The sequence below is a fragment of the Erpetoichthys calabaricus genome, chromosome 12, assembly GCF_900747795.2.
Source record: "Erpetoichthys calabaricus chromosome 12, fErpCal1.3, whole genome shotgun sequence".
NCBI lineage: Eukaryota > Metazoa > Chordata > Cladistia > Polypteriformes > Polypteridae > Erpetoichthys > Erpetoichthys calabaricus.
The window spans coordinates 5890179-5917050 of NC_041405.2; the positions used below are offsets into that span (position 1 = coordinate 5890179).

Genomic DNA, 26872 nt, shown 5'->3' on the forward strand with positions numbered 1-26872 from the left:
CATCAGAGAACATAACTTTGGACCACTCAGCAGCAGTCCAGTCCTTTTTGTCTTTAGCCCAGGCGAGACGCTTCTGACGCTGTCTCTTGTTCAAGAGTGGCTTGACACAAGGAATGCGACAGCTGAAACCCATGTCTTGCATACATCTGTGTGTGGTGGTTCTTGAAGCACTGACTCCAGCTGCAGTCCACTCTTTGTGAATCTCCCCCACATTTTTGAATGGGTTTTGTTTCACAATCTTCTCCAGGGTGCGGTTATCCCTATTGCTTGTACACTTTTTTCTACCACATCTTGTCCTTCCCTTCGCCTCTCTATTAATGTGCTTGGACACAGAGCTCTGTGAACAGCCAGCCTCTTTAGCAATGACCTTTTGTGTCTCGCCCTCCTTGTGCAAGGTGTCAATGGTCGTCTTTTGGACAACTGTCAAGTCAGCAGTCTTCCCCATGATTGTGTAGCCTACAGAACTAGACTGAGAGACCATTTAAAGGCTTTTGCAGGTGTTTTGAGTTCATTAGCTGATTAGAGTGTGGCACCAGGTGTCTTCAATATTGAACCTTTTCACAATATTCTAATTTTCCGAGATACTGAATTTGGGACTTTCATTAGTTGTCAGTTATAATCATCAAAATTAAAAGAAATAAACATTTGATTAAACATCAATCTGTGTGTAATGAATGAATCTAATACACAAGTTTCACTTTTTGAATGGAATTACTGAAATCAACTTTGTCATGATATTCTAATTTTATGACCAGCACCAGTTACTGTAGGTATTGAGGAGACCCAGTACCCATTTGACACGCTTCTGTTGAAAAATTAATTGGGAAAAGTCCTCAGGATGTGCAGCATTATTCATAATGGCTGCTCAGTTTTCTCTTCATTCTCTATTCCACTACTACCTCCAGCGGGTCCAGAGAGCTTCCCATAACCGAGCCTGTCTTTATAATAAGCTCAGAGATTTGGCTAGCATCCAAAAACAGACAAATAAATAAAAATGATCAGGAGATGAAATGTTGTCAAAAATAATCACACAAAGTTCAGTAACTGGAGATAAGCATGGTTATTAAAACCAAAGACAAAACCGTAAATCAAAGTGAAGAGTCAAAATTCTTTTACTAGGGTTCTACAAACAAAGAACGTTGTATCTCAAAGGACCCAGAAATGAGTGCAACTGACCATTATACAGTTGAGATAATGACATTACCTGTCCTGTGACCCCGCCGTAACTGACATTCTAGCGATAACATACAAAATGGTGGCGGCTAAGAAAAGAAACAAAATGGTGTCAAAAAAGGCGCAATTTCATTTCAGCTGCTTTAAAATGTTTTCCAGAAATTTGGAAGGTCCCTTTCCTAATGCTGCCTCAAATCATCAAAGGAGGAACTCTTTGAAAGAGAGTAATATAATTTAGAAATACTTCCTATTGCTATAATTTTGTGTTCTTTTTAGTGTTTTTACCGGCCTTCATGGTACTGGTATACAGAAATTTTGTACCCTTTAGGGATTTCTAGGTACGTGAAATTTCATCATCAGGTTTTTGTACTTGGTATCATTTTAACTATGTGGATTTTTGTTACCGTCTTATTTTTCTTTATTTACAGAACCCCATTTTGGCTCTAGTCATGTGACCGCAATCATGGCTACCAGTATGAATATGGCAGCAACTGTACATGCCATTAACTCTCTGTGGAGGAAGATTTTTTTTCTTCTGAACAACTGGAACAGATTTGTTTCGAGTTTCTGGCTTTCATTTAAGACATTTCCTTTCGGTTCTGCGATTTTGACCTTTTGTTTGTCCGACTATATTTTGGTTCTAAAGCTGAAGTTACATTACACCACTGCTAGTCCGAGGAAATGTCACACTGCAGCTGCTGATCTCGTCGCCGGAGTAGCTCAATTTACACAATTTAAAAATTGCTGAGCATGTCAAATAATGCGACTGTGTGATGACTTTCCAGCAACGTTTCACACTTTCAAGGAATCACATGTGCGCCCCCCTTCTCTGACAGTTAATAATGTGCTGTCTGATGGAGCCAGGCGTGCTGTACAAAGGGTTAACTTTTGTACCTCAAATTTAGCTGTTTTTCTTTATTTCCATTCTGTCATGTTGCATAAAACACGAGATCTCAGAGGGACAAGCTTCTCTTCTGTTTTCCAAGTCCTTATTTCTCATCACTGCATTGTGTGAATTATACTTCCAGATGAGCATCCATTGGGTGTCAGCCCTCATGCACACAGAACCCGCCTCTACAACTAAAGACAAAATCTGGGCAAGCTGTGGACTATTACACCTGTTTCATTTTTCGGGATGAGTTGTGGACTGGTTGGAGTGAGTCGCGAAGTATGAAAGTCCATGCGACCGGCTTCACGGAGCACGCCACAGACTTCCTCTGACTTGCCAAGATATTATAGCTAGGACTGAAACATTGTCTAATGTGACATGGCCTTAAGGAAATCACACAAGACTGAATCCAGGAGGCACTCCACACAAAGGTTTATGGAACTGTGAACAAACTTCCAAATCACAGTGTTATGGTGGAACCCTTGACTACTTTTCCAGAGTAACAGGATGAGAAATTAGAAACAATTTAGCTATAGCATATGGCAAACATTCACTGAATGGTCTCTCATTAGTCAAACTTCTTTTGTTCTTTGCTCAACATAAACGGTTGGTGCTGCTAAAACTCGTCTGTCGTGGATCAACACCACCTTCTCTTTTCTAACTGCTGGAAACACTGATCCACTGGAGGCTGTGGATGATGTCAATTACCTGGAACAGCAGGGTCCAAAAAGACATCAGAGGAAGGTTAGGAAAAGATAGATAGATACTTTATTAATCCCAAGGGGAAATTCACATTCTCCAGCAGCCGCATACTGATACAAAAAACAATATTAAAGATTGATAATAATGCAGGTAAAAAACAGACAATAACTTTGTATAATGTTAAATGTTAACGTTTACCCCCCCAGGTGGAATTGAAGAGTCGCATAGTGTGACGGAGGAACGATCTCCTCAATCTGTCAGTGGAGCAGGACGGTGACAGCAGTCTGTCACTGAAGCTGCTCTTCTGTCTGGAGATGATCCTGTTCAGTGGATGCAGTGGATTTTCCATAATTGACAGGAGTCTGCTCAGCGCCCTTCGCTCTGCCACAGATGTCAAACTGTCCAGCTCCATGCCAACAATACAGCCTGCCTTCCTCACCAGTTTGTCCAGGCGTGAGGCGTCTTTCTTCTTAATGCTGCCTCCCCAGCACACCACCACGTAGAAGAGGGCGCTCGCCACAACCGTTTGATAGAACATCTACAGCAACTTGCAGATGTTGAAGGACGCCAGCCTTCTAAGGAAGTATAGTCGGCTCTGTCCTCTCTTACACAGAGCATCAATATTGGCAGCCCAGTCTAATTTATCATCCAGCTGCACTCCCAGGTATTTATAGGTCTGCACACAGTCACCTCTGATGATCACGGGGTCCGTGAGGGGACTGGTCCTCCTAAAATCCACCACAAGCTCTTTGGTTTTGCTGGTGTTCAGGTGTAGGTGGTTTGAGTCACACCATTTAACAAAGTCCTTGATTGGGTCCCTGTACTTCTCCTCCTGCCCACTCCTGATGCAGCCCACAATAGCAGTGTCGTCAGTGAGCTTTTGCACGTGGCAGGACTCCGAGTGGTATTGGAGGTCTGATGTATAGAGGCTGAACAGGAGCGGAGAAAGTACAGTCCCCTGCGGCACTCCTGTGTTGCTGACCACAATGTCAGACCTGCAGTTCCCGAGACGCACATACTGAGGTCTGTCTGTAAGATAGTCCACAATCCATGCCACCAGGTATGAATCTACTCCCATCTCTGTCAGCTTGTCACTAAGGAGCAGAGGTTGGATGGTGTTGAAGGCGCTAGAGAAGTCTAGAAACATAATTCTTACAGCACCACTGCCTCTGTCCAAGTGGGAGAGGGATCGGTGTAGCATGTAGTTGATGGCATCCTCCACTCCCACCTTCTCCTGGTATGCGAACTGCAGAGGGGCAAGGGCGTGGCGGACCTGTGGCCTCAGGTGGTGAAGCAGCAGCCGCTCCATGGTTTTCATCACGTGACGTCAGAGCGACAGGCCGGAAGTCGTTCAACTCATTAGGACGTGATACCTTTGGGACTGGGGTGATGCAAGATGTTTTCCAAAGCCTCGGGACTCTCCCCTGTTCCAGGCTAAGGTTGAAGATGTGCTGTAGAGGACTCCCCAGCTCCAGCGCACAGGCCTTCAGCAGTCATGGCGATACTCCATCTGGACCCACTGCTTTGCTGGCATGAAGTCTCCTCGGCTCTCTGCTTACTTGGGCTGCTGTAATTGTGGGTGGGGGGAAACTCTCTCTTATGCTGGTATCAGCGGAAAGATGGGTGGAGGGTGGGTTAGGGTGGTCAAACCTGTTAAAGAAGTTGTTCTTCTGGTTTGCTCTCTCCATATCTCTCTCGATGGTGGCACCCCGCTTTGCGCTGCAGCCAGTGATGATCTTCATCCCATCCCACACTTCCATCATGCTGTTATTCTGCAACTTCTGCTCCAGCTTTCTCCTGTACTGCTCCTTGACCGCCCTGAACTGGACTCGGAGTTCCTTCTGCACGCACTTGAGCTCATGCTGATCACCGCCTTTAAAAGCCCATTTCTTCTGGTTCAAAAGGCCCTTGATGTCACTTGTAATCCATGGCTTGTTGTTAGCATAGCAGCATACTGTCCTTACTGGAACTACAATGTCCATACAGAAGTTGATGTAGTCAGTAGTGCAGTGAACAACCTCCTCAATGTTCTCACTATGTGATCAATGCAGGATATCCCAGTCTGTAGTTCCAGTCTCTCAGTGCCTGCTCTGCCTCTTGGGACCACTTCCTGAATGAGTGTGTGGTTGTAGGTAGGACCCTCACTCTTGGTTTGTAGTGAGGCTGAAGCAGAACCAGGTTATGATCTGCTTTCCCAAGCACAGGCAGCGGGGTGGCATTGTATGTGTCTTTAACGTTTGCATACAGTAGGTCAATAGTCCTATTTCCCCGGGTGTTGCAATCCACATATCCAAGCCAGGTAATGTTTTTTCAGCGTTACATGGTTAAAGTTGAACAACTCAATAGACACGTGTATGATACATTTGATTAACAGTTAACAAGTGACCAACTTCTATTTACACGACGAGCCAGCAGACACATTTTTAAATGAGGATTCACTCTTAAGTTTATAGATACGTTATGAAGAAGGGTTATAAGGGCAAGAAAACAATAGTTTAGCACATCATTTCAAAGTATATTGTAAAATCGACATCAAGAAACCGCCAATATAGCGGGGTATCAAGGTAAAAAAACAAACAAACAACGGTTCCACCAGCCGTCATCGAAAAAACAGCTATCACTAGTAAACTATTTAATTATACAGACTATGCACATTTAAAACTCATACTGATGTTAATAATACTTACAATTAAGACAGGTAAGAATCGTATATGTGTTTTAAGCGCTAAGTAATAAAAGGTAATATCTAACGAGTTCTTTTTTTAGTTGAGATTAGCGAGACATTTTACAGCAACTGGCCAAGCGAAAGACGTGTATGGTGGCTTATGCAACTACAACTCCCAGCATTCCGCTGTCGCTGTTCCCGCCGCCCATCGCGAGGCCCACGCGCCTGGCCTCTCGCGGTCGCCTCCATTTCGGCGCAGGCTCGAGTCTCCTCCCCGTAGCTGCGGAGCCGCTGCCGAGACCCGCAGCCGTTCAACCCGTATTTTATCCCGCTCACACCGCCCGGCTAGCCGCTTGCTGGGTACCGAGAGACAGTTTGGAGTGTCCCCGTCACGGATTGAGGAAGATTAAGCGCGGATGGCGACTCCTTCCCCGTGTTTTTAGTGAAAGAAAGCGGCTCAGAAATTCAGGTAGGAGGGGAGAGAAGATGGCGGCCGTGGGGTCGGGGAGGGAGGAGGGGGGCGGCTTGGGGGGAGGGGGCAGAACGACTTGTGAAGAAATGCCGCAGCCCCCCGGACTAAGTGTCCCTTCGTGGTTAGTTGCTTTAGATCGGCACCTTTGGGGGAGCCATTATGGAGTGTGGCAAGATTCAGATTTTCATGCACAAATATTTTTGCTCTACTTTTGCCGATCTTCAATAAAGATGAATCCGAACGTCCTTGTCGAAATCCCCCTTAGTGGACCCCTAGACAAACGGGATTAAACAAAAATATCAGTTTGTAGGTAATAAGTCGAAACGAGGTGTGTTTGTAATTTGCTAAACCCGTGAAAAAATGAGTTTTAAAAACACGTGCATTTAATTTAAAAGACTACGTGGTTATAAAAAAACTCCTTGATTTGCATCCTGACCCCGGCGAGTGACGTCACACGGGTTTGTTCCCTCTTCTTGGCGCGGGGGGCTCGTGTCGCTTTGCCGGCTGTTTTTATCTGCACGACCTGAGCGTTTTATTATTATTATTTATTTTTTTTTACATTTCGTCGTCTAGAATGGAAAATCAAAAGAAGCCCTTTGCAGCTTTCGCGGAAGAGGAGAACAAATTCAGCAGGGATACAAAGGGTGGGTAGTATGCGTTTGAACGGCGGGTGAGCGGCTTGTGTCCGACTAGGCAGGCGAAGCGAAACAAGAAAGGCGCGTAAAGGCCTGTAGGATCAGGCAGGCAGGCTGGTGGCAGCGGCAGCAGCCGCACCATTAGCATCATCATCCTCCTCCTCCTCCTCGCAGGCAGGGGCTTTGTTTTATCGCGGGTTTAGTGCTTCTCGAATGTCCTTTCAGGGCACACGAAGAGGCGGCGGAAACTTTTTCAGCCATGTTTAGATGGAGTAAAATATTGGAACTTGGCGCTTTTCTCGGGTTCACTCGGAATAGGCACTTGTTCGAGGAATGTTTACCCGTTGAGGTACGTGTGTTTTGATGGTATCGTTGCTCTCATTGGCGATGCATTGCCTTTTGTTTAAACGCGTCTGCTACTTACTTTGTGGCATAGCACGTGCGATCACTTACGCGTGTTTCCCTCTTTGATGCCGCATTGAATTGCTGCTCGTTAAATACTCTTTGTGTTCTCTGCACTAACCCGCCTACATTCATATCATAATACCAAGCGGGACTTTGATCGGGTTAAGAATACAGTGGTAAGGTAAAAGATTCGACTGGAAAATGTATTTAGGAATTGTAATGCATGCACAATAGAAGTCCAAAAAGTACCGTTCTAGTAAACCAGATAATCTGAATAATATGTCCAATATTCCCCACAGTTTTCTGTTATGATTACTAAAGAGCACTAAGGAACATTCTAGCGAGTAATATAGGGGAAATAACACAAACTTCACAAATGCTTTTAATTCTGCAAAGTATTTTTAATCATCAAAAAGACAGGCGATTCAAGACGTTAATATTTAACTTTATGTGTGTGTATATATATATGTATATATATGTCTATATGTCTGTGTGTATATGTATATATATGTCTATATGTCTGTGTGTATATGTATGTATATATATGTCTATATGTCTGTGTGTATATGTATATATATGTCTATATGTATGTATATGTGTGTGTATATATATGTCTATATGTATGTATATATGTGTGTGTGTGTGTATATATATGTCTATATGTATGTATATGTGTGTGTGTGTGTGTATATATATGTCTATATGTATGTATATGTGTGTGTGTGTGTGTATATATATGTCTATATGTATGTATATGTGTGTGTGTGTGTGTATATATATATGTCTATATGTATGTATATATGTGTGTGTATATATGTCTATATGTATGTATATATGTGTGTGTATATATGTCTATATGTATGTATATATGTGTGTGTGTGTATATATGTCTATATGTATGTATATGTGTGTGTGTGTGTATATATATGTCTATGTATGTATATGTGTGTGTGTGTATAAATATATATGTCTATATGTATGTATATATGTGCGTGTGTATATATAATATATAGAGGAATGACTTGGGCGCCGCCGCGAGTGGCAGCCTTTCCAACAGCTCCTTGTACGACTTTATTTTTCTACCTTTTTATCTGTTTAACTTATCACTCCTACCACTTTCTTTTATGTGGACTCCTTCCCTGGACACTTTTTACTACTTGGACATGGATTTTTACACACTGATAGTATGAATTTCCCCTTGGGATTTGTGAATTTTCCCTTGGGATTAATAAAGTATCTATCTATCTTAGTATTTATTTATTTTTACCTTTATCTGTGCGAGTCTAGTTTGTTTCAGTTTTCCATGACCCTTTCATTCTTTTTCCAGATTCTTGATTATCTATTCAACTGAAGCATATCTGACTTGACTGTTTTTTGTGAATTTTGACAGTTTGGGTATTTTACGTCTGGTAGGCTGGATTTATGGATTGTGCCTTGTGCCAAATGCTGCATCTATTAGCCCCAGCGCCCTTCCCTGCAACCCCATAATTTTTACTTTTTAACTTTCTCAATGTCCAGAAATTTGATCACGAGCTTTTGAGGAATCTCTACATTTTAGACCTACATGACTTCAATTCACTTTCTTGTAGGGAAAGTATTGTAATCGTTCAAAAATGTGATTTCAAGATTTTGAGTAAATCTCGTTGTTTCAGATCTTCCTGACTCCGATTTACTCTCTTGTAGGGAAAGTATTGTAATCTTTCAAAAATTCTACCTTGGGCTTTTGGTAAATCTCAACATTTTAGACCTCTCTGAGTCTGAAAATTCCATTTTTGGAATTATGCCAGCGTGTGTATATAAACATAATAACTTGAGTATGCTTTCACTTAGGTCAGCCAAATTTTGCATAAAAGTATTAGCATCAAAACAAAGATTTCTATCAACTTTTGAGCAATTTCTGTTAACCAGAGAGGGTACTCTTTTATTCATGCAGCAGCAGGGTCTGATTTATTCAACTTTTATAATAATTGTTTAATGTATTATTTGATTTGTTATTGATGGTTCTTTAATGTACATAATATAAAAATCATTCTTAATGTTTGCTCCTCAAATATCCATACACATATCTTAGTATACCAGAAAGTCTAGGAGGACCATTCCTTATTTTTTGAATTGGATTAAGCAGCTTTGAGAAAATTATATTTGAAAGAAAGAAGTAGGTGGCATGATAATGCAGTGGATGACACAATAGATTCTCAATATTTGCAATCCTGGTTGTGAATCCCAGGCCAGTGTGCAGCCTGTGTGGAGTTTTGCATGTTCTTCCAGTGACTTTGTGGGTTTTTTCCCTCATGGTAAAGACACCTTTTAGCTTAATTGGTGACAGTTGTTTCCTTTAACAGTGCAGACATTACTGTCTGTTGTAACCTTTCATCCACACTACCCCCGTATTTCAGCCCCTGAAAAAAGAGATAATTGACAATACTCTCTGGAGCCATATACGTCTGAAAAAACATAGCCTCAGAATTGTAATGTGGATTGGCAAAAACACAGATTTTGGAAAATTTTGTAATTTAATGAGTGGTTCACGCTTATTATGCAGCCCTTCCCTGATTGGATCTTGCTTGTTATAATGTCTCATTCCCCGATTGGTCAACCTATCTGGGGAAAAAAAATTCCAACATAGCAGATTCTAAAGAGTTGCTTTTCATGGAGTTTGCTGCATTCCTTGCATCTAAATTGTATTTTGTGCAGTTTGAATGCTGTGAAACGCTTAAAAGGCAAATACATGATTTATTGGCTGTTAGTTTTTTGATAAATCTAATGGCGTACGGCATTACTACCCCTTTCAAGATTCTTCCACTGATACTTAAATGTGTGGTGTAGGTGAATATCTACATCATATGCATTTTTGTCATTTTAGTGTGGATAGAGACGCATTTGTAAGCAGAGTGAAAGCACTAGCGTGAACGGAAATAATTTTTGTTTAAAAATGTTTTTTTAATTGAAACCATAGTAGCTTGGATGTAGCATTACTTAATCAGTTTAATTAAACATGCAACGCAGTGGATTGGATCTGGTCTTAAATTTAACCCCGAGTTGAATAAAAGAGTTGGGAAATGTAAGGCCATGTCTAAGACCTCTTAGTGCACACCTCCTAGGAAAACCAATGTGTTAAAATTACATTGGCTTTAAATATGGTTAATCATCTTCCAGCCTGTCATTTTAAAGCATGTGTGATTATGACCTAGGTTGAGGTTCAGATATTGCAGGGTTTGCAGGCCACACTGACAGGCCTAATTAGATATGTTGAGTCTGAAGTGCTATGGACACTTTTTACAGTTTTGTGTGATGATCTCTTGATGCTTATGGTCAAGTAATCAGACATCTTTGGCGGTAGGCAGTGTAGTGTTGTTGGTAAGGGTTTGGACTCCAAACCCTGAGGTTGTGGGTTTAAATCCAACTACTGACACTGTGTGGCCCTATGCAGGTCACTTGACATGCCTGTGCTCCAACTGGAAAACCAAAAATGTAACCAAGTGTATCATAAATATTGTAAGGTGCATTGGATAAAGATGTCGGCCAAATAAGTAAACATAAACTTGGATGAAAAGTAGGACCAGACTGTTAAAGGTGTGTCTGTTTTAGCTTATAAAAAGAGGATTTTGTAAGATTTAGTGTTTTCATGATTTTAACTTTGCTTTCATGTTCAATGCAGTGACATGCAAAGCTTCTAATGGGTGAAAATTGGGAAAAAATACCCAAGTAAGAACTGAAAGACAAAAATCATTTACAAGCTATGACACTTGCCAGAGGTGGTGTTGCTAAATACTGACCATGTCGGTGGCCCAGATCTTTGCTTTTTGCTTTGCTGAATGATGGAAATAAAAATGTTCTCTTAAGTAAAATGTTTAGGGAATGTGTCATCTTTAACTTTTATGCCTTTTGGTGATCAGTTCATCTTCTGCTCACTTAACTATTCATAATGACAGACATTTTAAGCAAGGGTACCAAAACATTTGCATGGCACTGTATAGTAGTATATTTATTTAAGGGGAAGCTATACAACTCTGTATAGTAAACCAAACCTTGAAATGCATCATTCTATCTGTTGAAACCTGATTTTCTTTACCTTCATAGATTTCTGTTCCCTACTGTATTGGAGTTGCCGATTATTCCTCACATTCAGCCTTTCTTTTATGTGAATTCTTTCATGCCATTCACAAGCGTTGTTTTTAAACAGTTTGACACATCTTGGAGATTCTTAAAAGGGTCAAACTGAAATTTCAGTATGCTCAGTATTTTCCAACAAAGCAAATATTTCTTTTCAAGGCATTAACTTTAGCTACAAGACACAGCTGCTTGTTGTTGAGCTATTGCTTGCGTAGTGTTTATTGGGCTATTGGTGTCAAGTCAGATTTTGTTTTTGTGTTTCCATATATGAGACTTGGCTAGGTTTTATTGACTCTGGATCAGATGCTGTTACAGTAAATCATATGAATAAGAAAAGTTGCATTTATGCTATTCTCAGAGCTCTGTGAAACTTTTATAATCCTAATGGCTTTCTGTGTAGATCTTTCTGGGTATAATACAATAACTTACTTTTACAAAGAGAGAGAAAAACAAACCCTTGTCCAAAAACTTGAATTGAAGACAACAACCTGCACAAATACTGCATAGTACTGATGACATACTCACTGAGAGCCTGATGATTTGAAAATGAGCTTTAAAAATTAAGTCACTATCTGGCATGTTCCTAGTGAACATTTTGTATGTGTTTATTTCTGTGTATTTTGTACACCCTACACATTAACCTCAAATTGCCTCCATTCCAAGAGAGAAGAGGCCTTGAAAGTCTATACTGTCGGTGCAAGGAGAAGGCTGTCAACTAGTTGGTAAATGGAAGCATTTTAAACATTCAGGTCTGTGTAAGCTTTAGAGTCCAGGTGCTTTCTTGTTAGACACTTGCAAGGAACACAAAGAGAAGGAAGTTGGCATCTAACTTGAGTGGTATAGATTTATTTTGCAACAGATGTTTTTAAATGGGATATTTTAATATCAATTATTTCATGTCTCCTTAATTGATACCCTTTAGATATTTTGCAAAGAGAATATATGTAGGTTGTTTGTGGCACGGTTTGAGAAATATTGTAAACGTAAAAATTTTTTCCCCCCACTATTTGGTAAATGGGGAAACACTGGACATTGAATGGCACAGTAGTCTGAGAGGCATCAACTTTGGCTGTTCAACGTCAAATTTCATAGATTTGCTCACCGTCTAAAATTGTGTCATCTGATTAAATTAGGAAAAATAATGATCCTTTCGACAGATCTCACGAGGGACATTTCTTAAGACTACTCCCTCCTATCTCTCTTCTTTAGCCCCTTCCATGCATGTGGGACTTCCCAGGAATTTACTTGGAAATGTGATGGGTCAAGGTTGCCTTTTATGTCACTGCATATGTTTGAGCAAGACCATAAATTTGTCATGTCAAGCATGTCAAACATCAGTATGCTCCTAATGCTTATGGTTTCACAAGTGAGATATAAAGTTAGTTTTGTTTTTACAGGTTTCCTATACAGTTGAAGAGAGAATTATTAGTAATATTTGTGAGCATTAATTACCCTTGTGTCCACTTTATCCTGGGTGGGGGGCATATTTTTAAATTTCATGTTTGTACTTTGCTTTGAGATGCTTTTGTCAGTCAAGGCTAGACAGTGACGCTAGCAATTAGCTGTGGAAAATTGGACACTGTTTACTCTGTTAAGAGGTTTGCACAATTTTGGTAGGAAGGGATCTGGTGGAGAGAGACAGGAGATTTTTTTGCCAGGAATGCTTCGGCCAGAAGATTTACAGTGGTCAGAATCTGGTGGCTGAGAACCTTTTCATCTTCAGCTATTGGTGAAACACAAGATAAGTTTACTTACCTATATAAAGATGCTTAATTTGATAAAGCCACCAAATTAGGCATTCCTCTCGCTTTATGGAGTAAACAGATTGCCATCCTAACCTGTGTCACTCACTTGGTGGAGGAGAACTGGACCTACTTTTCAATTGCAGAGGTATTGACTGCTTTAGTGCTGTTTTAGTTTCCCATTGTTAATAGGCCCATGTCAAGGAATTTGACAAATACAAATGTTGCTATACATTACCTAAGTTCTCTTCAGTTTGTCCGCCAGTATAGATCTGCAACCATCACTCCGGTTATTCTTAATAAACGTGGAATTTTGCTTCCATGCTGACTCTTGACTTTACCATTTTCTGATCTCAAACCAGAACAACTCAATCATGAGTGCCTTTCTGGGAAAGGTCAGAGGTTGCATGCAAGGCAAATACTTTTCAGTTTAAATGTGTCATTTCATTTCTCCTTATTGACTGCTTTTTGTTAGTTTGGTTAGCTGCTGATGATACTTGCATCCAGCTTCAAGATTATTTGGAACTTCTGCATAGTATTTTACTGCTTTGTTTTTGTCATGTTCGAGATTGTTCAGTGGGTGCTGTATGTTCTCTGTCTCCTTTAAATGTCTTTTAAAGTACTACTTTTTGATAGTTTTATTTCTGAATATTACCATTAGTTACATAGGACAGTTGTAACTTCTGTTATTAAATTGACTTCCTGGAAATAAAACCTTTTGCTAAGCTTTTGGTGAATGTTTTGCTATATTTTCTGTCAGGTGTCAATGAAATGAAATGCACCTTAAGTAAGAAAGCATTCTCAGATGTTTTTTCAGTTTTACAGTAAATGCAATGCCATAAATATTTAACACATAATGGTATCTTTTTTTTTTTTTTAATAAAAATAAGATGCATGTACTTTAAAACTGGCCCAGATTTCCATTATATTGAAAAGCCAACCTTTCCTGCTAAATAAGCTCATTTTTCTCATCATTAATTCATTTTTTTTTAAATAAAGACTGTCATTCTGATAACAGATTATTTTCAATAACAAACAATATAATTATCTTGACATGTTCCCCACGACAATCTTCTTAATTATGGCTCCACAGTTGTAAATAAGGAGTTTATTTGGTCCTTTGCAGTGCCTAAAGATAAAATGTAATCTATATTAGGGATAAATCTGTAATATCTTCAAACCTATTTGTGGTGTCAACTTCGAAAGTGAAAGTCAGTGTGCATATGTAGTATCCTTTGAAACAGAACGGTTGTGCAACAGTGCTTTTAATTCTATTTAGGGACACATTCCCATTGTAATTTGAGGAGAAACCCATAAGTGTTACATCTGCAAGTTATATCATTATTACAGAATCCACATTTGCAATGAACCCATGTACCTGTAGGTGCAAAAAACATAAAACAGTGGTGGTAAGACACAACTCTGTAGACTCTGTAGAGCTCCTGAACGTAAGGTTTAGAGATGTTGTCCTTCAGCTTCACCAGCTCAAACCATCAGCTTCCTTTCAGACAGAAAATCCTGAAGGCAATAAAAACAGGACTAATTGATACCCATGTCTGTCTGTCACAGCATGAAGGCATTTTTTGCTTCAGACATAAATACAGCAAAACAAGTTAAGCAAAAGAACATCCCTGCTTAGTATTTCTTGCAAAGAGCCTGGAAGAAGAAATTTTGGGGTGTGTTGAGTTGTCTTGCAGTGGGAAAGAGATTTTGATGTGATGTATGTAGTAGCTAAATCTAAGTAAATGGCTCAGTATTTGTCATTATAATATTGGAAGTTTCTAATGTGGCTTTTTAAATTTCATTATCGTGTAGCTTTTTTCCAATTGTTGACTTCATGTAGCACGTCATGTGGTTTTGTATTTGGCTGCTTATGAAATATAGAATAAATGCCTTGGCCACCATCCTTGACACTAGTGTCTGCCCTTTTTTGATGATGTATTTACAAATGTGTAACACTTGGCCGTGTCACCCTAAAGATCAGTCTCTTGAAGAGAACCAAATAATTTATGAAAGGCAGAGGAGCAGAATTTACTTTATCAAAATAAAGCTACTACCTTTTTTTTTTCCTATGGTTATCTCTCATTTCTGAAGACCCTCCTGCTAGCACTGCACAGGTGGCCACTTTCTTCAGCTTCTCAGAAATTAAGATAATGTATTAAATTTGCTGATAGTATAGAATACTCTCTACAATATGAAATTGCATGGTAATCCATTGAAAACAACAACAACAACCACTTGCAATAGCAGGCAGGTCATAGGATAGCTTATACTGTACATGAGCTTCTGGGTTATGGAATGGTCTTGACTGCTATATTTGCCAGATTATTGTGATAATAGGCTAGTTAAAAGGAGATAGGGATCCAAGGAACACCTGTATCTTGGTGTCATTGTTTATCCATCCATCCATCATCCAACCCGCTATATCCTAACTACAGGGTCACGGGGGTCTGCTGGAGCCAATCCCAGCCAACACAGGGCAGGAAACAAACCCTGGGCAGGGCGCCAGCCCACCGCAGGGTGCTCTCACACACACACACACACACACACACACCAAGCACACACTAGGGCCAATTTAGAATCGCGATTGCACCTAACCTGCATGTCTTTGGACTGTGGGAGGAAACCCACGCAAGACACGGGGAGAACATGCAAACTCCACACAGGGAGGACCCAGGAAGCAAACCTGGGTCTTCTAACTGCAAGGCAGCAGTGCTACCACTGCACCCCCGTGCCGCCCCTATTGTTTATCCAATCTCTCTTTTTCATTTAGCTATAAAAATGGACTAAAATGTTGAAAGTATTAGTCCTGTCACTGGCATGTATACATTTGTAAAAAGCAAAAATTATGAAAATGTATTTAAAGTGTCCCTCAGTAACATTTTAAATCTTGTCACTTTTAAAAATAATTTTTTTTTTTTTTTTTTTTTTGTGTCTTGTATATCATAACCTCAATCAAGTAAAGAAGCTGTAGGAACAAACCTGGTGTTGTATTTAGTGTGAATGAATCCCAGGGAGTAGCATTCAAGATAAAAATAAAATCAGCGATGTTTTAGCCAATTGTTTATGCCACTTTTCCATTGTGATGGTATTACCTTTTGCCATTTATTGCTAGGGAGGTGCTTTACCTTCTCCAAAGGCTGAAATTGATAAATGGTTTCTGAAGAATAACAGAATGAAGATTAAGTTGGTTGGCTTGTGTTCTGTGTTTAAGGAGAAGTAGTCACAAACTTCCTATTTGGTTGGTACCACTGTACTCCCTTTAATAAGACCCATTATTCTGCTAAAATGGTAAAGTAATTTGAAAATATTTAGTAAGTTTAGGTAAGGGTACTTTAAGTGAATACATTTGAATGTGACCATTAGAATTTAGTAAGTACATGCACATTGTTTGAATTTTTCACTGGAAAAAGTGAAGCTGTGTGTGTGTGTGTGTGTGTGTGTGTGTGTGTGTATGTATTTATATATAATCTAATATTTGTAGGTCAGATGCCTTGGATGCATGTAAATTGCTGGAAGTTTAAATAATAAAGATTACCTTCTACTCTACAGAAACATTTTTTTAAACTTTAATATATTTTTATTGCAATAATTGTTTTTTATTAATTAAATCTCACAGCCTATGTGGAAAGGCGACAGCATGATGGGTACAGAGGGGTACAGGAAACAACTTTCTTCCCCAACTAAACCTTCACACCCATGTGTCTACTTTCTCACACAAGTTAATACCTCTCAGACAGGACTTTTCTCAAAAGTGGTTTCAATATAGAGTAATGCTATCTCGAGTAAGAGACAAGTTTGTCTTTATAGTGTGTAAAAGTGGACTGTGGGAGTACTAGAAGACTGAATACAAGAGACATCTGTATTTTTTTTTTCCTCCTCCCAAACCTCGCTGCAGCTACAGCTGCTCAATTAGAAACTGAAACAGTCATGAGTATTTTGGTGACTTAACAGCTGGTTAACTGTAGTTCAAAAACAGCAGTTAATGTCAGTGGTGTGGCATCAAAGGAACAGTTGAGCACAACTGAATGACACAAGAAAGATCAAAGCTAAAGAAAGATGTGGCAAATGTAGTTGAAGTCTGTGGCTTGTTCCAAGACATTCAGACTTTTTCATAACTGTTAATATGATGTAATGTTTGTCTTTGTTTTCTTTTCCATTATTAGTTAAAGGGTCATTTGAAACTGCATATTTAAATGTTTATAGGGTCTTTAGAGTCCTGGTTTCTTCCTGACTTGCTATATGGTTGCGAGACATGGATGCTATCCAGTAACCTGAGATGAAGACTGGACTACTTTGGTACTGTGTCCAGAAAATCCTTGGGTACCGTTGGTTTGACTTTGTGTTGCTCATGGAGTTCCGAATGAGGCACATTACCTGCATTGTGAGGGATCGTCGGTTACGGCACTACGGCCATGTGGCGTGTTTCCCCCAGGGTGATCCAGCTCGTAAGATCCTCATTGTTGGGGACCCGAGTAGCAGGACCTGGTCAAGGGGTCGCCCACGTAACACCTGGCTACGGCAGGTAGAGGATCATTTCTGGAGGGTGGGACTGGTCCGCATGTCTGCCTGGGGGTTTGCCAACCGGCATCCCGAGTTGTTTCATCGTGTAGTGGGTGTGGCAACGCACTGTACCAGTACATGCTCCCTGACTCAACTTTGACTTGATAGGGTGTTTCATTAGTTATACCAAAGCAGTAATACATAAGAGTTTTGCTCAGCACAAAAAGCTATTCCTTCGAGTAAAAGAAAATAAATCAATAGCCAGTACTGAATAGTTAGCAAATCCTACTGTGCAGGATTTCTTGAAATGAGTACTGTATCTTTCCTTATAGTACCTATAAGATGGTAGTGTTTAACAGAAATAAAAGAAGAAATAACACAAAATCATGTTTGTTACATTTGGTTGCATCATGTTGTTTATGAAGCAGCTTTGTTTGTGATGATGAAGACTATTGCATGTGATGATGATAAATACAAATGTCTCTGCACACCTCTCTTCAGAATGACTTGTTCACTCCATGTCAGTGTACAAATTACAGCTGTGCATGTGTTCTGTGATTCTTTGAAGGTTAATGTTTTGGTAGTTGGCACATCCATTAAAGATTTCACAAAACCTGAAAACCTTGTGGGATGTGCACTGGCATGGAAAAATGTAAATGGGAGTGTAATGCAAATGTGTTGATGTAGTATATTTTAAAGACATTGTCCCATCACATTTAAGACAGAAGTTCTATGTTCATCACTCAACTGTTACCATGCTTTTCTCCATGTTTTCCTCTTCAGTATCTACAGCTTTGTAATTTTTATGTCATTATATGAATTATATTAACTGGCACTGCAGCTCTCTGGTATTGTCACATTTTAATAATGTTTGAGACATTGAATTTATTTTTGAATATTATAAACAACGATAGCTAAAGTTGCACATTTCATAATAAAATGTAAAACTTGCTTAAAAAATATGTACACTGTTAACTGATATTTGTTGGTTATTCATACAAAAGCCAAGAAATTTCTCATTTGAAGGTCCTAACATATAATTGCTAAAGATTTGGTGTTGGAATTTTCAGCCAAAAGTTGAGCTCCTTGCTGAATTGGATGTGTTTGAAAACAAAGTGCAGGTTTAGAACATAGAATACAGTGCTTTACAGTTAGAATGCAATTAACTTTTGGAGGGAAGCAAATACAGGGCAGTGACTTGGTCAATGGCGTTCTCGTGAAACTGTAAAGGCATACATGATGGCCGTTACTTCATACACACTGACTTTGTTGTGTTGTAATGAAGTTTTAATTCCTGCTGTTCTGTCTGCACAAACAATATTGAACTTGCTTGATCCAGTACATGCTTGTGTGAAAGCCAGTCCCAATGGTATTCAATACAGGATTAAGGATGACACGAGTTTAGAGGCGAGGTCGATCTTTCAGTTAAGGAAGCCGCAAGTTTCAAGATAAGGCAGTCACACCTGCTAATCATGGCACCGGAGAGTGGTGAGGGGTTGCAAGTTGATCAGCACATGCAAGAAAGAATTTCAGTGTACTCTGTATATGTGACAGTAATGAGATCATTAACCTATTAGTTATTTCAAGTAAGGAGTCATAACTAAAACCTATATCCTCCCTTACTAACTTCTAAGAAAATGGCTCATTTTTATTTAAATCAGTTAGTTTATTTCTCTTTAATTACACAATGTCTGAATTGCAGTGGAGAAACATCAGCATATTGACTTCATCTTAACTCAAACTTGGATGTGTTTCATACTGAAGGGAATATTTGCTCTGAGGGGAGAGCATGTTTTATAAAAACTTTACAAGCTTGGCCAGTGCAAGGATGTGTGCATTCCACCCCCGTAAAGCATTAGTTGTGTTCCAAAATACTGAACATCATCTTTGTTCCCTGCATTACATACAATTACATGTAATTGCAAATAATGAAAAACTCAACACTGCATACAATGGATTTAAAAAGTTTACACAGCCCTGCCAAAATTGCAAATTTTATTAAAAAAAAAGTTTTTTTTTTCTTTTTCCACTAAACAGTTTCTAATTTGGTTTCACCTTATTTGTATAGTTTGTAGTTTTGCAATAAAGGTGGAGTAAGATCTGACGGGATTTATCTTGCTTTCATTTTTCATTACTCAAAATCTGCAATTTTGTCAGGGTTGCGTACATATTTTAATTATAATGGCATCGAATAACAATAATATACACCATTGTCTGTCCAGTAACCATTTTCACGTCTGATAGCAGTGTGTCTCCCAAAGCTTTAACTTAAGCCAATGTCACCTCACTCAACTTTTAGATATATCAGACTTGCCAGCCACAGTGAGATGGGTCTAACTCCGGCCTACAATATGTGATGTTAGGGTGTTGTGTAACTGACCACAGTTGCTGATCTCTTTTCCAGACCAAATAGCCGAAGATTGCTGGCTATGTCTAATTTATTGATTGAGTGCCGACCTTCCAGTGCAGTCATGCTGTCACCCCTTTTTGAGACGGCCAGTAATATACTGCCTCAACTAGCTGACGCTGTGTGAAGGGTACAGCAAACTCAGCCGCAGACTCGTCCCTTCCCCCCCCCCCCCATTTTGTCATGGTGCATTAAAAACACGACATCAGACAGATGAGCTTCTCTTCTGTATGTCAGGTCCTAAATACTTGACATTCCTTTCTCCTCATCGCTGCATTAAATTAATTCTACCTCCGGATTAGCATTCATTGGATGTTGGCTCTCTTGCACCCAGAGTCTGCCCCTATGATTAAGGACAAAATCAAACATGTTTGATTTAATTCAAGTAAGTTGAAGTGAGTGACTGTGCATGTCACATTACGTGACCGGCTTCATGGAACCACACTGTTCTTTGCCTCTGTAAATGGAGACTAAGACTGAAGGTCACTGGAAAATGTAATGTCATATGGCCCTTTATCAAGAGTTGGAAGGTGCATAAAATACCACAAGCAGAAATGTGTGCCTTTTGTTTTCTTGCACAAGTGCTGTTTTGATAAGTCAATTGTGGTGTTCAGTCCTATACTTGTTTAATTGAATCATTTTCTCTGAATTTGTAAACTCTAAATTGTAGTTCTGTGTTGAGGGGAGCTAGAGCCTAACTTGGTAGCATCATGTGCAAGGCAACAGCCAATGCTGGACATCGTAGGGCACATTAGCCAAGTGAGGAACTCCCAACTCATACAGAATCCATTTTATACTTGCCCATTCACTTTACACAAAACGACAACTAAAACAAAAACTTTACTGTCGACAATGGCCAATGCTAATAATGCCAAGAGCCGAGTGTCAGCAATAGTTGTGTTGATGAAAAGGACATAGTCACTGTAAAGCGATTGCAGTAATGGTTAAAGAATAGTCTACAGTTAAAGACGTTGGGATTAGTGATTTTTCTAGGATTAAGAATAAGCAAGGCAAAGTTGAGTAGTTTTGTGTAAAATATGGATTAAGGTTTCAGTTTGAGTGCAAATGCATACAAGTGACAGTGTCCATGTTAGACCCTGCACATGGAATTTGCTCAGGAGAAACGAAGGGAATATCGCTGTCCTTTTACACTTGAGCTGGTGTTTACCCATCTGGTGTCCCCAACAACCTTGTGTATTGAGCTAAGCTGAAGGGTTAGTTATACTGAATTTCAATAATCTATTGGAAATTGTGATGGGGAAAAACGTAGACATTACTGTTCTCCACTTTTCTAAGCAATTCTCATTTTTAATCATGTTGACAGCCCTTTTGATTTTGTTATTGATACATGTTTATTATTTTTCTTTCTGCTCTTAATCAAGGGTCCTATGCAGAAGGATGTCTAGTACAAGTCTTACAAAATCCATAACATAAGGCAATGCACTGGATGACAATAGATTTCTATAGTTCTTTCATTTAGGAGTGGCCACATTGGAAAGATTTAAAAAAATAATCTATCAGGGGAGTTTAGGAGAAAGAGTGAGAGTTTTCATCTTATGTCTTTGTTCAGATCACATACATCTGACATTGTTGAACAACTTGGTTATTAGTTTCACAAATCCATCTTAGGGAGGAGCTTAATAGTTCTCCTAGCTGTAAAATTGTGTTTTTATACAGCTTTTCCTAAACCTATATAATAATTGAAAGTTTATTTTTCAGGCACAGACGCTTACATTTACCCAACACCCTGGAAGTGGAAACTGAAGAAGTCGCCGAATTTACATCCCATACAGGCAAGCAACTTAAGTAAATTCTTTCCAAAGACAGTCATTTCAGCTTTAAGGTTGGTTGAGTAGTTAATGTAGGGCTATATAGATTCCATTTTAGTTTTTCTCAAATTCCGTTTATATTTTTTCCATTTTCATATTTTTACTGTTTAAGTTTTTTTCTGTTGTGTAAAATGTACAGTATTTCTGTTTACAGAAAAAAAAATTGCATCATTTTGTTTCTATTTTTTTTTTTTTTTTTTTTTTTTTACACTGCTTCAATTACATTGCATAAAAAAAGCAAGTGGAAAACAATCAGTTCTGGAAATTTTTAAATGATCATTATCCAGAATATTTCTCATAAACCTGAAAGTATTTAAATTTATATTTGAACGTACACTTCAATTTATGAAATTGTTAACATTTTGAGCTTTACCAAAAATCCTTACTTGAAGTGAAACTGTATGAATATAACTTTATTTTGCCAATCTCTGCCATCTTAGAGAATACACCATTGAAATACATGATAGTCAAGTACAACAACATTTATTTATATAGCACATTTTCATACAAAAAAGTAGCTCAAAGTGCTTTACATAATGAAGAAAATAAAACAAAAATAAAAGACAAAATAAGAAATTAAAATAAGACAACATTAGTTAACATAGAAAAAGAGTAAGGTCCGATGGCCAGGGGGGACAGAAAAAACAAAAAAAAAAAACTCCAGACGGCTGGAGAAAAAAGTAAAATCTGCAGGGGTTCCAGGCCACGAGACCACCCAGTCCCCTCTGGGCATTCTACCTAACATAAATGAAATAGTCCTCTTTGTATTTAGGGTTCTCACGGAAGGACTTGATGACGATGGTCATGCAGACTTCTGGCTTTTAGTTCATCACTGTTGGAACATCACGGTGCTTTGAGTAGATGCGCCACCACCAAAAGGACACCGGAAAAGAAAACAAAAGAGAGAGTAGGAGTTAGTACAGATTTTAGAGCCACCATGAATAGTTATTATAATGAATTGGATATACAGAGTATCAGGATTAAATTACAGTGAAGTTATGAGAAGGCCATGTTAAAATAATGTGTTTTCACATTATTATTCCGTTGTATTATTACGTTAACCTCCCAACCCCGTAAGGAACTGCGTTTTGAGCAAGCAGTATTTTTTTGCTTACTGAAACATATTCTTGTATTGCACCAGCCTGCTTACAATCTTAATATATAAAGCAGAGTCTATGTATGTATGTGTGTATGTCTGTTTGTTTGTTTGTCTGCCATACAAATCTGCACCGGGTGTCCGATCGCCACCAAACTGGGGATTGGGCTCCTTTGTGACCAGGAGGAGGTCATGGGGTATGTTTGGTTGGGAAGAATGTTCGTGGTGAAGCGCAGGGCACCTTTTCACCGACACAACGTTTGGCACACGTCCCCATACTTATCATCGACAAGATGGCCTCACGTTGCAACAGACGTTAACGGCGGCGACATCTAGCGGCACATTTGGTCCCTGTGTGTCGCTCTTTACCAATGTTTCTTTAAATTGCCAACAGATGGCGGAAGTGTCCCATTATGAGAAGGCCGACTGCTTTCATTGGGTGAAGGGGAACTGCCGTATGGATGTAAAACGTGAACGACCCAGTGCGCGTGACTGGCTTTCCGTATTTGTGGTGCTATTTGCTTGCTTTCCGACTCACAGTACAATTTCAGTCTTGGTCTTTCTGACTGGTGCTATTTGTTTGCTTTCCGACGTATTGTAAATAACGTACATTCATCTCACTGTGGTGCTTATTCTGTATGTAATACCATGTAACACATTGTAATTGTCCTGCTTTTCGCTAATATACCCATGCCACTGAAAAACAGACATAGAATTTGAAAGTCCACTTCCAATGCCAGAAAAAGGTCTTTCAAGGATGTCTGAAACGTTGTGCAAGACGTGAAGATGTTTTCATACCAACAATTCCGCAGATTCCGAATGATATACCCTTTGATTTCAAACGACTACAATTTCCTGTTCGTTTGGCTTTTGCTATGTCAATTAATAACTGTCAAGGCCAATCACTGCAAGTTAAAGGCATCAATTTGGAAAATCCATGCTTTTCACACGCACAACTCCATGTAGCATGTTCTAGAGTGGGCAATCCTCAGAATTTGTTCATTTTCGCACCACAAGGCAAAACAAAAAATATAGTGTACCCAAAGGCTCTGGAATGACCACTTACATTACCTATTACAATAAAATGTCAATCAGAAAACTGTTTGTTCTGTTTCTTTCATTTGTGTAATTCACTGGTTATAGATTCCCGGGCAACACTGGGTACTCCAGCTAGTATTTAATATTAAACAAATGGAGTTTCTTCATTTTGTCAAGCGTAATACTGGATTAAGCACAAATGGCAACAACATCTTCCACAGGCTCTTGGTGCATTTGTGACTGTAGTTTAACAAGTTGCAGAATTCTTCGACCCGGACTCCATTCTTTGTTTCTGAGATGTTCCTGACACTTAAGATGGTTATTGCATGTGTCCTTATGGATTCCAGTCAATGATGTGTTTGCAAGCTTTGCACAGTAACTGACCATCTGTTTCATAGTTCTTGCTGGGTTACTGCTGAACCCTAACTTTGGCTGTCAATGCCCAATTTCTAATACTTTTTTGACGGCTTAGATGTTGTTTTTTGTTGTCTGACGCTTTATCATGTTGCCACTTTGTGAAGAAATTCAAACAAAACTTCTATCTGCTTTGCATGTGCTTAGCTCACAAAATGTAATTTGACACACTTAACTATGAAAGCTACACTGCTTTCTTAAATAATGTTTTACCACACATGGGTCACTTCAGTGAAGCAGACATCTTTTTTTTTTTTTTTTTAACGGTTTGACGATTTAATATGATGAAATAGAAAACGTTTGTTTCCATGTTCTTCTGTTTTTATATGGAAATTACTTTTTAATGTGTGTAATACATAGAACCCCACCATTGGGATGGAGGCAACTCTGTGCCATTAGGGTTGTGAGAAATTGATATGTTTTAATTTTTAGGGCAGGAAATTTTAGTGATGATAATGTGAGCTTCAGGTTATAATTGGAGTATTACTCGCCTAAGTTACAATACCAGGATTAACAACCAAGCCTATTGTAGGCTGTGGATTGGTTGGAATAAACATTCATTCAAGTTTTGATCTGTACAATTTAAAGTGTTGATTAAAATTTTCAAATTTTTTGTTTAATATAAAACCTTCATTATTCTATAGACATGCATTTGTGCCTTTTAGCTATTCACAAAAGTTTAGTTACAAGGTCTATCGTGAGAAAATCCAACTGACCTTCTCATGTAATCCCTTAAAATTAAACTGATGTCTTTTGCTATATTTGTTTCCAAATTTGTTAGCCTTAAATGAACTGTCCTTGCTGTTTAGGTGCGAGTGTGCTAGGAGCTGGGAGTCCCAGGCCAACGCTGGGACAGCAGGGGTCTCCAGGGCTGGACGGCTCGTCCCAGAGACCAGCTGTCCAGAATGAGGCTGGGTTCTCCCAGCATGCTCTGCAGCAGGCCGCCATCCTGGAAGCCAGCCAACAGGAGGGGACCACAGAGATTCCAAGCTGCAGCAACAGTGACGACGACGGCGGCGAAGAGGAAGAAGAGGAGTGCCACAAAATGGAAGACAAGATGCAAGGGAATCCTCCTTTGCCTCCGCAGTCACCACCACCTCATGATGCCGTGTTGGCAGACAAAGTAAGAACCTGGACCAGGGTTTGGTGCTTTACAGAGATTACGGTCTTACGCAACTGTATTAATTCTTGTAAATTAATGTTTGTGACCCAACAGAAATTGACGTATTAGCTTTTCATCTTTATTCCTGATCTTTGTTCTTCAGGTACTGCAGTTACCAGATGACCCAATGATGGTTGCCTGCAGCACTCTGATTTCAGAACAGGTGTCATCTGCTAGCTGCTCCTCATCAAGCTGCATGTCTGCAGGCTCTCCTTTGAGTTATGGCGATAGTAGCTCTAGCTTTTCCATGTCTGGGGAGCGGACCCACTTCACCCCGCTTAGAGGTCCACATGGGAAATTCATCTCTCCAACGCAGTTGAGCTTATCTCCTATCAGTTTAGAGCAGAGTCCCCGGCCACCAAAATGGGACCGTAGTCAGACACACATTGCAGAACAAGCTAAACATGTGAGTGAAATTTGCCTTTTTAGGTTCTATGAAGAGCTTCCTGGTTCCAGTAGTGAACCTTTTGTAACGGATTTTCAGCACTTTAACAGGTCCTGACCTTATGACCATAGGACTGGATTTGGTAGCTGGTGCTGAGAACAACTTCTCCCTTGCAACCCACAGCAGGAATAGTAAAGTGCCTGCTGTGTTACTTATTGGGAGGAACAGATAATTGGTAGTAAGAAAATGAAAATGTTTTAAGTTATTTATTTTTTTGTTTAATTGCCTTAATTATTTTAAACCATCCTTTCCAGGAAGCAGATATTGAACATCGCACAGCGGCTCTCAAACGTGAAGGCTTTTGGTCCATGAAGAGGCTTTCTAGGGTACCAGAGCCAAGCAGGCCAAAAGTGCACTGGGACTACCTCTGTGAGGAAATGCAGTGGCTTTCAGCTGATTTTGCACAAGAGCGTCGTTGGAAGAGGGGTGTGGCCAGGAAGGTGTGTTTTTTTTTTTTTTTTTTTATAAAAGGGGCGTGTGTGTCTTATTTATGTTTTAGAAAATGTGGCAGTATAGCACCTTTGCAGGTCCTGGCCTGTGTGTGGTAGGTCTGGACTTGGTAGCTGGTGCTTATATGAAGGGTCTCCTTTTTGCCAGTCAGTGCAGACACTGCTCTACTGACTATGCAATAATAAAGGAGAGACAAGAAAGATCCTGGAGTCTGAAACCTGTGTGCTCTTGACAAGTGATTAATGTTTAATGAAATTAGTGGTCAGAGTTAAACTGTAGCTAACAGATGGTTAGTTGACTTACATTTTAGAGATTACTTCACTGTCTGGAATGAACAGAGGCAGGTAGCATGCAGACAATAGCAAAAAAAAAAAGTTGCCTTTTCATTTAAAGTGAGGGGAGGAAATCGAATTTAAGGCTGTTTCATCTTTCTGACCTATAGAGTATTTTCTCTTAGATAAGTTAAGCCTTTAAATATTGCAGACCAACACCGAACTTTTCTTTTAACACCCTGTCCAGTGTGAACAATAATTAAAAGCACGTTTGTAGCCAAACTTAGTATTTTATTTCTTTCATGCATTGTTTTATCAGTGCATCTTCTGTTGTATCTTACTTATAATTGCAAAAGGTGCCTGACTTTGCTTTATGCAAAGTTGTTTTCCTTGTGTGCTTTATCAAAAAGCAGGAGAAATGCAAACTGGTGAATTGATGTGGAACTTGAGTTGGTTGACT

General features: G+C 39.4%; 1 protein-coding gene across 4 annotated transcripts in view; it reads left to right on the forward strand.

The window, feature by feature from the left end:
- The first annotated feature begins 6477 nt into the window (after nucleotides 1-6477).
- The window catches only part of srcap (Snf2-related CREBBP activator protein), a 58795-nt gene continuing 38400 nt past the window's right edge, over nucleotides 6478-26872 (forward strand). For 2 of the 4 annotated variants that reach the window (XM_028814964.2, XM_028814967.2), the window contains exons 1-3: nucleotides 24897-25206; nucleotides 25349-25651; nucleotides 25945-26130. In XM_028814964.2, the coding sequence (XP_028670797.1) occupies nucleotides 25129-25206; nucleotides 25349-25651; nucleotides 25945-26130 (567 nt within the window). In that variant the 5' untranslated portion in view covers nucleotides 24897-25128. Of the gene's footprint in view, nucleotides 6546-6750; nucleotides 6886-21425; nucleotides 21500-24892; nucleotides 25207-25348; nucleotides 25652-25944; nucleotides 26131-26872 lie in introns of those variants that run through there. The other 2 variants (XM_028814965.2, XM_051934698.1) reach the window with 2 other exon arrangements.